At 43.6% G+C, this 12,215-nt stretch overlaps 1 protein-coding gene across 1 annotated transcript in view; it reads left to right on the top strand.

Moving 5' to 3' along the window:
* LOC134958802 (L-selectin-like) overlaps positions 1 to 12,215 on the top strand; it is a 383,508-nt gene that overhangs the window by 82,085 nt on the left and 289,208 nt on the right. Inside the window, exon 5 of the mRNA XM_063941524.1 lies at positions 5,190 to 5,375. Within this exon, the coding sequence (XP_063797594.1) occupies positions 5,190 to 5,375 (186 nt within the window). The remainder of the gene's footprint in view (positions 1 to 5,189; positions 5,376 to 12,215) is intronic.

Genomic DNA, 12,215 nt, shown 5'->3' with positions numbered 1-12,215 from the left:
GGTGTAGCTAGGCGCCATGGTGCCCGGAGCAAGGGTATGTTTAGGCGCTCCCTCCCCTGTACTGAATTGGGGGCCCGCCCAACATGTGGTGGCATGTTAGTTATATTTGAAAATAAAAAAATACTTAAATTCTAAATTGGTAACAGGACCTTGTAGCGCTAGGGGCGAAAGTTCCCGTTGAGCACCCCTCCCCACCACCAAGTTGAAAACAGGGCCGGGGATTCATGGGGAAGGGATGTGACCACAGAATAGTACCAATTCACATTACACCGCACAGTAGTTTCCGTTATTCACTTTACATCACACAGTAGAGACTGTTATTCACGTTACACCACACAGTAGAGATGCTTATACACGTTACACCACACAGTAGAGACTCTTATACACGTTATACCACAGTAGAGCCACTTATACATGTTACACAACAGAAGAGCCATTTATACCAGTTATGCCACAGTAGAGCCCCTTATACAAGTTATGCCACACAGTAGAGCTGCTTATATAAGTTACACCACAGTAGAGCCCCTTATACACGTTATGCCACACAGGAGAGCCGCTTATATACATTACCCCACAGTAGAGCCACTTATACACATTACGCCACACAGTAGAGCTACTTATACACGACACTACACAGTAGAGCCACTTATACATGTTACACTACAGTAGAGTCGCTTATACATGTTACACCACAGAAGAGCCATTTATATATGTTATGTTGCAGCTTTTAATGTAGAGAGAGGTGCTGCAGCATCAATGTAGAGAGAGGTTCTGTAGCAGCTGGGTCAGAGAGGGATGGTATAACAGTTGGGGCAGAGAGAGGTCTGCAGCATCCGAGGCAGAAAGTGGTGCTGCAGCAGCCAGGGAAGGAAGAGGTGCTGCAGCATCTGGGGCAGAGAGAGGCGCTACAGCATCCGGGGCAGAAAGAGGTGCTGCAGCAGCCAGGACAGAAAGGTGCTGCAGCAGTGAGGGCTGCAGGACCAAAGTAACCTGGCTGCACAGCTACAAGCAGACAATGAGACATATAAAGAGGGTGGGCAGAGCTCTGGCATGTGCTGGAGTTCAGTGTCTCCTGCTGTTACCACTGACCTGACCTGTTCACGACCTAGGGGTATATTTACTAAGGTCCCGATTTTGACCGAGATGCCGTTTTTTCATCAAAGTGTCATCTCGGTAATTTACTAAGCAATAATCACGGCAGTGATGAGGGCATTCGTAATTTTTTGGAAGTCCAACAAAAAAAAATACGAATGAATACACCATCGGTCAAAACGCGGCTGTTTAAGTATGAATCTCGGTAATTTACTAAGAAGTGCAAAGCAAAAAAAAAACAAACACTGCCGTGAAAAATTACAACTCGTAAAAAAGTGCTAAAAAAAAACAGACCTGCTTTTTTAATCCGTGATTGTATAGGCATGCAGGGATCCATGAGATCCGTGCATGTATATCAGTGGGAAGGGGTGGGAAAGTGGTTATTTTCTTAAAAAAAATTGCGTGGGGTCCCCCCTCCTAAGCATAACCAGCCTCGGGCTCTTTGAGCCGATCCTGGTTGCAGAAATATGGGGGAAAAATTGACAGGGGTTCCCCCATATTTAAGCAACCAGCATCGGGCTCTGCGCCTGGTCCTGGTTCCAAAAATACGGGGGACAAAAAGAGTAGGGGTCCCCCGTATTTTTAAAACCAGCACCGGGCTCCACTAGCTGGACAGATAATGCCACAGCCGGGGGTCACTTTTATATAGTGCCCTGCGGCCGTGGCATCAAAAATCCAACTAGTCACCCCTGGCCGGGGTACCCTGGGGGAGTGGGGACCCCTTCAATCAAGGGGTCCCCCCCCCAGCCACCCAAGGGCCAGGGGTGAAGCCCGAGGCTGTCCCCCCCATCCAATTGGCTGCGGATGGGGGGCTGATAGCCTTTTGTGAAAATGAAAAGATATTGTTTTTAGTAGCAGTACTACAAGGCCCAGCAAGCCTCCCCCGCATGCTGGTACTTGGAGAACCACAAGTACCAGCATGTGGCGGAAAAACGGGCCCGCAGGTACCTGTAGTACTACTACTAAAAAAATACCCAAAAAAAGACAAGACACACACACCTTGAAAGTAAAGATTTATTACATACATCCACACAAACATACATACATACTTACCTTATGTTCACACGAGGATCGGTCCTCTTCTCCAGTAGAATCCAAGGGGTACCTGTTGAATAAATTCTACTCACCAGCTCCAGGGTCCCAGGCTCCTCGTAGCATCCATTTGTAATCCACGTACTTGATTAAAAAAAAAAACCGGAGAGCCGAGCCACGCACTGAAAGGGGACCCATGTTTTCACATGGGCCCCCTTTCCCCGAATGCCAGAAACCCACTCTGACTGATGTCTAAGTGGGTTTCTTCAGCCAATCAGGGAGCGCCACGTTGTAGCACCCTCCTGATCGGCTGTGTGCTCCTGTACTGTCTGACAGGCGGCACACGGCAGTGTTACAATGTAGCGCCTATGCGCTCCATTGTAACCAATGGTGGGAACTTTCTGCTCAGCGGTGAGGTCACTTTCGGTCAACCGCAGGGCAGAAAGTTCCCACCATTGGTTACAATGGAGCGCATAGGCGCTACATTGTAACACTGCCGTGTGCCGCCTGTCAGACAGTACAGGAGCACACAGCCGATCAGGAGGGTGCTACAACGTGGCGCTCCCTGATTGGCTGAAGAAACCCACTTAGACAGAAGTCAGAGTGGGTTTCTGGCATTCGGGGAAAGAGGACCCATGTGAAAACATGGGTCCCCTTTCAGTGCGTGGCTCGGGTATCCGTTTTATTTTTTTAATCAAGTACGTGGATTACAAAAGGATTATCCGAGGAGCCTGGTACCCTGGATCTGGTGAGTATAATTTATTCAACAGGTACCCCATGGATTCTACTGGAGAAGAGGACCGACCCTCGTGTGAACATAAGGTAAGTATGTATGTATGTTTGTGTGGATGTATGTAATAAATCTTTACTTTCAAGGTGTGTGTGTCTTGTCTTTTTTTGGGTATTTTTTTAGTAGTAGTACTACAGGTACCAGCGGGCCCGTTTTTCCGTCGCATGCTGGTACTTGTGGTTCTCCAAGTACCAGCATGCGGGGGAGGCTTGCTGGGCCTTGTAGTACTGCTACTAAAAACAATATCTTTTCATTTTCACAAAAGGCTATCAGCCCCCCATCCGCAGCCAATTGGATGGGGGGGACAGCCTCGGGCTTCACCCCTGGCCCTTGGGTGGCTGGGGGGGGGACCCCTTGATTGAAGGGGTCTCCACTCCCCCAGGGTACCCCGGCCAGGGGTGACTAGTTGGATTTTTGATGCCACGGCCGCAGGGCACTATATAAAAGTGACCCCCGGCTGTGGCATTATCTGTCCAGCTAGTGGAGCCCGGTGCTGGTTTTAGAAATACGGGGGACCCCTACTCTTTTTGTCCCCCGTATTTTTGGAACCAGGACCAGGCGCAGAGCCCGATGCTGGTTGCTTAAATATGGGGGAACCCCTGTCATTTTTCCCCCCATATTTCTGCAACCAGGGTCGGCTCAAAGAGCCCGAGGCTGGTTATGCTTAGGAGGGGGAACCCCACGCATTTTTTTTCTCCGTTTTACAGTGTTTATTTAAAAAAAAAAAAAAAATTAACCCCAGCACGGATCACACAGATCCGGCCGAGATTCATTGTGATAAAGTCGCCAGTGTTTTGCTAATCACTGCCGTAAAAAACGGGAAAAAAACACGAATGACATCGACATCGGAACAAATGAAAAATCCGAATACGGCAGTTTAGTAAATTAGGCGTAATAAATTCAAAAAGTTGCAGTTTTACACTTTCGATGTCATTCGTGATTGAACTTTGACCTTTTTCCGAAAATTACGAATGTTAGTAAATATACCCCCTAGTCTCTGATTCAGTGTGTGTCCCATCTGCGCCCTCTAACTTTTTTGGCGCCCGGAGCTCGCGCTTCACTGGAACCACCCTTGCTACACCCCTGCAGACTGCTGAGTGCCGCCGAACCTTTGGTTTACTGTGTGGAGTGTGCAAGCTCACGGAAGGCATCGCAGCAAGCTACATGCTTCTCCCATATTGAGTGCCGGACATTGTGTAACTATATATAAAATTGTATTATTATTATTATTATTATTATTAATATTTATTTTTACTTTTTTCATATACGATTGAGGAAAGTATGTGCAGCTTTTTAAAAATAAAATAAGGAGAGGATCTATAAACCTCCTTTTTTTTCATCTTATGTGGTACACGAACATTTTAAAGGTTTGCATATTATAATGGACTGTTGTGATTGTATTCACATATTGATTGATTTTGTTGTACACCAAACACAACTTATAGCTAGTTCTTCAGCTCTCCCATTTCACCATAGCCTACAGTAGAATCTTTGCTATTGGATGAATAAATTAATGATTCATCTTTTAGTGTATCTGTTGAAGAGGGAGATTTATTAAGGACAGGTTCTCTCTCTCTCTCTCTCTCTCTCTCTCTCTCTCTCTCTCTCTCTCTCTCTCTCATCAGCTTCTGTTACAGGCTGTGTTTGAAAAATGACAGGAGCTTATAATACTTTTTCTCTCTCTCTCTCTCCATTTTATCACTCCCAAGATTTGATAAATCTCCCCCTAATTGTTATGTGACCCCTTCTGCTAAGCATGTAGGATTATAGCTGGGATTAGTGAATTCCTTTCTGTTACTTTATATTTGACAAACCAGTGATTCATTTCACTGTATGTGATAAATTGTGCTAATCTCATAAACGCTCCATACCGAAAGAGCAATTATCGGATCCTTGATGGGATCTGAATGAGTGTAAGAAGCAGACCAGATCCCGACTCCCGATCTGACTGCAGCAGGAGTGTTTGAAGCAGCTAACGCTCCAACATACACACTATAAACTGAATTCAGTTTAATTTTTGTGTATATTTACATTTTGTTTCACTTCAATTGTTAGTTTGTATTGAATCCTAGTAAATTACTTTTTAACCGTGTAATATTTGTTATACATTTCCATATTTTATACACATTTCTTGAATTTCACATCTCATCCGGTTTAACATACTAGTTTTTTTATCTCCTTGCAATGTACTAATCTCCTTATCTTCTCGCCTAACCTCTTACCATCCACTAGAATTATAGGACCAATATATTAACTATTCACATTCTTTATGCAGCTGTTAAATGTGATGTGCCCAATATTCCAAAGCATGGCTCAATTGCATGCAATCATTTGTGGTCTGAGAATAGCTATGGCTCCACTTGTGAATTCAAGTGCTCAGAAGGATGGAAGTTAAATGGGTCCAGTGTAATAAAGTGTGGACCTACAGGAGATTGGACAGAGGACATTCCTGAATGTGAAGGTACTATTTTGAAAAAGGCAAATTTCTATATATCACAGATGCAGAACTCTACACTTGTTCAGGTAAACCACTGTAGTTATCGAAATTAATTGGAACCATCAGTTAAAACACTTACGAAAGTTACAATGAAAATGTCCTTATTAAGCAACACATACAGATATGTATCTATATAAAAAAAATATATATATATAGATATATAGATATAGACACACTATCAATCAAACTGATGTTTGTTGAGTATGGCTGCTAACTGCTTACTTAGATTTGTTTTACTGTTGAGGTTCTCTCCTCAGTTACTTATTGTACTACTCACTGTAATCAGACTTTCTTTCTGCAGATACTATCATCTGCACCTTTTACACGCCTACCTCCTACAAATCGGGTGTAGTATGGTATGCCGGCGGCCGGGCTCCCGGCGCCGGGAGCCCGACTGCCGGTATACCGACAGTGTGGTGAGCGCAAATGAGCCCCTTGCGTGCTCGCCACGCTGCAGGCACGGTGGCGCGCTGCGCGTGCCATGCTATTTTGTTCTCCCTCCAGGGGGGTCGTGGACCCCCACGAGGGAGAAAGTGTTGGTATGTCGGCTGTCGGGATTCCGGCACCGGTATACTGTGCGCCGGGATCCCGACAGTCGGCATACTGAAGACCACCCCTACAAATCGTATGACAGCTCCTCACTTAGTTGCCTCGTGGGCTATCTTTAACAAAACATCTCTTCAACTGCTTTCTGAGCTGTCTTCCTAAATTTCCTGGGTCCAACAGGACAAACAATGGCTTCAGTGGGCCATCTCGTCCCTGAAGCCTGTGTTGAGATCCCTATAGGTATGGGTCAGAGCTGTAGTCGGAACAGGAAGTGTCATTGCAATAGGGGCCAGAGGCTTGGGTGGATGCGTTTCCAGGTCACATAGTTGCCTACAAAGCTGCTGGAATTGCCCACTAACAACTGTTTGGCCTGTTGCCCAGCCTGAAATGGGTGACATGCCAGCACTCGTACGGGTGGAGGTCTCTAACTCTCCCTCTCAGTAAAACTACACATTGATATGATCTATCTCTTGTGTTCCTGTTTCACCCTCACAGGTGCAACTGAGCTGATCAGTTAGCCTGGCATTGTCGGAAAGTAGGCTACTTCTTGGTTAGACCCTTTGTGAAGTGAGCTACATGATCAGGACTGTCCCAGAAAGGGGCAGTGTGCAAAATTAAGGTCTCCATTTTCCTGCATTAGAAAGTATCCCCCTCAAGTAGGAGCTGGTTTATCCCTACTCTCCTCCCCTGTCTTTACACTTACTGGAACTTCAAAGTCTTAACTGGGAAGGTCCTGCAGACATGGGGCTGCCATGTAAGATTTTAAAGTTGACAATAATAGGGGTGGGACACTTGACATATAGCCATTAGCAAATACGGGGAGATCAGATAAGTGGTCAATGAGATATAACGCTCTTATCAGAATTGTATATACAGTAGGATAAGGCCACCTAATGGGATGAAATTTGATGATCGGCGAGTAATATGTGCAATGTTTGTTATAATGGTAAGGGAAGGGGTACTGCATGTTGTAATGTACTGGGAGCACTGTAATGTGGCATAATATGACCTGGAGGCACTGTAATATGGTAGTGTGAGAATTTGGGGCACTGTAATATTGAATAACATCAGCAAGTGGCACTGCAATGTAGAACAATATGAACTAAGTGTACTAGAATGTCACAAAATAAACTCGTGGGCAGTCTAATGTAGCCTGAGGCACCTGAAGCATAATCCCTGATAAGTACTGGCATCAAAAGAAAATTAAGACGGCATCGCAGCTAATAGAATCCCCAGTGATCCTATTAGCAGTGGTAAAGTACCGCTGCTAATAGGATACTGCCCAATTTCTGAGCAGATCAGTGCCACGTGGTAGATTAGAGGAACTGACTCATGATGACAGTATGAGAGAACTGAAAAGTAGTGCAGCTGCAGTAGAACCTACAAAGAAAAGCAAGTAGAATATTTAGCACAGCAGGTATTTTCAGGGCCCAGTAAAAGAACCAGCATCAAGTGTCTGGACATCTGCACTAATAGGACAGTGTTTTTATCACAAAATAGGTGAGTAGCATGGACACACACATTCTGACTCACACATAGGCTTGGGCTAGGCAGTGCAGGTGTTGTTGTTTTTTTATTTATTTTTTATTAGATCTGTATTTGCTGGACTGATGTACTTTCAACTTTCCTTTTACAGCATCAGGTTAAGGAACTCAAAAGCCAGTGAGAGTGAGGCAGTGAGTAAGCCTAATGAAGCTGCTGGGTTTTATCCGACTGTGTCTAACTCCTCCTATTTACGTTACGTCTTGATGAACTAATATTTGCCAGACCTGTGAACTAAATGAACTAGTTCACTTTCAAGATTGGTTAATTCTGAACTGATCATTTATGAACTACCTATCATTAATAAGTAGAGATGAGCAGGTCCAGTACTCCGAGATCTGGGCCCACCCAAACGTCCCGATCTGAGTCCGGATCAGTGCCCGGTTCTGAGTTTCCCACCAGACTTGGATCCCAAGATTAGGCAAAATGTCATCCTGCTGTCAGATTCTTGCAGGGCTTGGATTCTATAAAGGTCCCGGTGATTGGTATCCGTTTCACTACGGCTAGGGAGAGTGCACTGAACGGATGTGATGATCTCAGTGCAGGGTTGTGTGGCATGGGGTGTGGGCATAGGGCTGCTAGCTGCTGTAAGGCTGGTGTATCAGTCCAGGGGTGCTCTGTCTGTTAAGTGGTGTATCTGACAAGGGGTGATCTGCCCATAATCCATATACATCCAGGTGCTCTGACAAGTGTTAAAATCCAGTATTCTGTGTGTTCACCCAGGGGCTGGTGTGTCCTAGAGTGTCATGAGTATCAGTCCAGGGGTGATCTGTTTGTCGTCTGGTGGTGTATCTGACAAGGGGTGATCTGTCCATATAAATCCAGGGGCTTTGCATCAGTGTTTAAAAACAAAAAACAAAAAACACACCGTTTACATCCTGGTGTGTCCGACTTCTATCAGTATCAGTCCAGGGGTGCTCTGTCCACCTAGGGGTGATCTGTTCATTCATCCAGGGGCACAGCCCCAGTGTAAAATTAAAATAATAAAAGCTAAAAAGCTTAAAATATAATTATAAAAAAAAAATATTTTTTGTTTGTGCTGTATCCCAGTGTACTATACAATTTTTATTTTATTTTCATAAGTATTGTGCCACTGCCAGTCATACAGCAGTATATTATAATTTCGTACTCATACACGTTTTGTATGACACTGTTGTTGAAATTAAACCACAGTGTTTGATTACTATTTCTGACTCGTACACGTATTGTGTGACACTGTGGGTGAAGGTGGTGCCACAGTAATATATTTTCATACTTATCTCATACACATATTGTGCAAGACTGTTGGTGAAAGTAAACTGCAGTGTTTGATTACTATTCCTGACTCGTATACATATTGTGCGACATTGTGGGTGAAGGTGGTAATATATTTTATTTCATACTCGTACACATTTTGCGATACTGGTGAAATTTAATTGCAGTGTTCAGTTACTATTTCTTACTCACACACGTATTTGTGACACTGTGGTGAAGGTGATACCACTGTAATATATTTTATTTCGTAGTCATACATGTATTGTGTGATACTGTTGGTGAAATTAAACCGCATTGTTTGATTACTATTCCTGACTTATACACGTATTGTGACTCTCTGTAGGTAGTAAAAAAAAATTGTACAAATAGTGGTGTGTGCTGTACCCCACTTTGTTCGTGTTTGTTGATACTTGATAGGTATGGAGGTTGAACAACTAAGAGGAGATCAGAAAACAAATAATAATGCTGCTGCCACCAGTCATGACAATACAAGTCCGTCAACGTCATCTACCAAGGCAGATGCCCAAGGGCATAGAGAGCTTATGTCAGGGCATGTAAAATCAAAGAAGCAATATACTTATACAGTGGTAAAAAAAAAAACATCAAAAGGAAATTAGCTGCAGAGAAACATAAAATTGTCAATATGCCATTCACCACACAAAGTGGCAAGGAAAAACTCGGGCCATGGCCTTTTATTTATAAGTGGTGGTTCTGAAACTGTCAGAGAGACATCCTATTCTGCTTCTCATGATGATACAAGAACTTTTCACTCAGAGTCTAGAAGAGGTGTCAAAAAAATGAAAACAACTAAAGCAGTAGAACAAACTGTGCATTCAGAAACATCACACATTCCTGAGGAACATTATAGGGTGTCCACGTTAGCTATGTCTGAATCTGACATTTTTCATACTGTCCCATACAGTAGCCTCTTTCCCCTCATTCCACCATTTCTGCACCATCTGCACATGTGAGAAGCAGTACACGTAAAGATGGTGATGAGGGCATAATAGAAAAAAAAGGATACATGTGTTGAAGTGTAACAGGATGAGGGGGATATGTGTATGCTATTTAAATCTGACATTGAGGAGGATGTTGATGATGTGTGTGTAAGTCAGCCACCAGTGGCTGCAGTTCTTGCCCGTGATAAAAAGAAAGCCATTGTGATGCCTGGGCAGAGGACCAAAAAGCCCCCTCTTGGGTGTGAAATAATTTTTCCACAAATCCTGACAAAGATTGTGAAGACATCTGCTCCATTTGTGAGGCCAAAGTTAGTAGAGGTAGGATCGTAAACCATCTTGGCACCTCCTCCATGTTACGTCATTTGCAGCCCATTCATGAAATGTATTTTACAAGATTATAATGCAATTAACTATCTCATTATCAACCTCCTCATTAGCGATTGGTGGTAGTCCTTCCAAAAAATTGTTTTGTGGGGGCCCAAACAAAGCAAGCACTTCAGGCACAAAAGTCAGTCCCTGCCACTGAAGTGTTTGGTTTGTTACACTGTGCATGTCCTTCTTTTTTTTTTTAAATATCCAACGTAAAGGTGGGAGGGAGGGCCCAAGCACAATTCCATCTTGCACTACTTTTCATTTCTGCACTGATGTGTGGCTGTTTCATAGGTGTGCTATAAACTGCCATATGTTTGTGCCGCTGCTCTGTCGGTTAGTAACCAGCAAGGTCCCTGCATCCTTTGGCCTAAAACAGATGAAAACAATATTGTGAGCTGTTAGGTGGTCAACATTAACTGGAGATAAATGGACATGAATGTCATTGAGGTTAATAATACTGTAGCAACAAAAACAGGCCAAAATTCTGTGATTTTTAGCTGTTTTTCTGATTTTTTTTCTAGAAAAAAATAGAGATCCAAAACTAAAACTCACAAGGGTGGTTGGGGCAAAACCAATATAGACCCAAAACATGAAGGAGTTACAGATCCAAAACCAAACCCAAAACCCATGATTTGGGCCAGTGCACATCTCTATTAATAAGGAGGATGAGGTGGTGATGGATGGCCTTACAAGACACAGAAGAACTTCAATGCCCCAGTAAAGTACACTGGGACAGATGTATTAACCTGGAGAAGGGATAAAGATAAAGCAGTGAGAACTGCAAGGTGATAACGCACCAGCCAATCATTACAGATTTGAAAAATGACAGTTAGGAGCTGACTGGCTGCTGGTTGCAGAGTGAGAAATAAGACTTCAAACTAGTTACAATTAAGCTTTCTCAGATATTTTAGAAAGTTAATGTTTATCTGTTTCCTGATAAAATGATTCCTAAATTCAGCCTTCACCACAGAAAAGTAGAGTTTGCAAGATTTGGGATCCTCCGGCAGGCAATATATACATGTTAAACACAGTACAACAGGGTCTTTTATGGAAGAAAAAAAAAAACAACTTGCTGATCTCTGTTGTGTGCCCAAGACAGATGTTTAAGACTAATTAAGACTAATTAACAAGGCTATTAACCAAACTGCACCATCATACATCTCCTCACTCATCTCAAAATATCTCCCTACCAGACCTCTCCGCTCTGCACAAGATCTGCGTCTCTCATCCACATGTGTTACCTGTTCCCACTCAAAATTACAGGACTTTACCCGGGCTTCACCCACACTGTGGAATGCACTACCACGCACAATAAGACTCTCCTCTAGTCTCCAACCCTTTAAACGTTCTCTGAAAACTCATCTCTTCAGACAAGCCTACCAAATTTCAGACCCACACACATAACCTTCACAGCTTCCCTATCAAGTTACATCCCCTCTGTACAGTCCACATAAACTCACATTTTGTCTTCCAACATTGCTGGGTGATCATATCATATACAACCCATTAAGAATCTAGCAACCTGGGGAACCATTATGTGACAGGTAGCATCTATCCTTGTGTATCAATGCCTATTTCCCTATAGATTGTAAGCTTGCGAGCAGGGCCTTCCTACCTCTGTCTGTCTGTCTTTGCCCAGTTTTGTTCTATAATTGTTGTTCTAATTGTAAAGCGCAATGGAATATGCTGCGCTATATAAGAAACTGCAAATAAATAAATAATAAATAAATAAATTAGCTAAAATTTTCTCAATGGATTTAGACAAAATAAACTTAGGCTGTGTTTTACAAAATATACACTTATATTCTGTCAGCCTGAGCCTAGATTACAATACATCTGTCACTTTCATTTACGAGATGCATGGTGAATAATGTATTTTAATGTCCTTTTATTATACTATTAATATTAAGTGGGTGGTCTTCAGTATGCCGGCTGTCGGGATCCCGGCGCACAGTATACCGGTGCCGGGATCCCGACAGCCGGCATACCGACACTTATTCTCCCTCGTGGGGGTCCACAACCCCCCTGGAGGGAGAATAAAATAGTGTGGCGCGCGGCGAGCCCGCAAGGGGCTCATTTGTGCTCGCCACACTGTCGGTAAGCCGGCGGTCGGGCTCCCGGCGCCGGTATG

This window comes from Pseudophryne corroboree, chromosome 9, assembly GCF_028390025.1.
Source record: "Pseudophryne corroboree isolate aPseCor3 chromosome 9, aPseCor3.hap2, whole genome shotgun sequence".
NCBI classification, from domain to species: Eukaryota; Metazoa; Chordata; class Amphibia; order Anura; family Myobatrachidae; genus Pseudophryne; species Pseudophryne corroboree.
The sequence above is the reverse complement of the archived record's forward strand: the minus strand, read 5'-3'. Positions and strand labels throughout refer to the sequence as shown.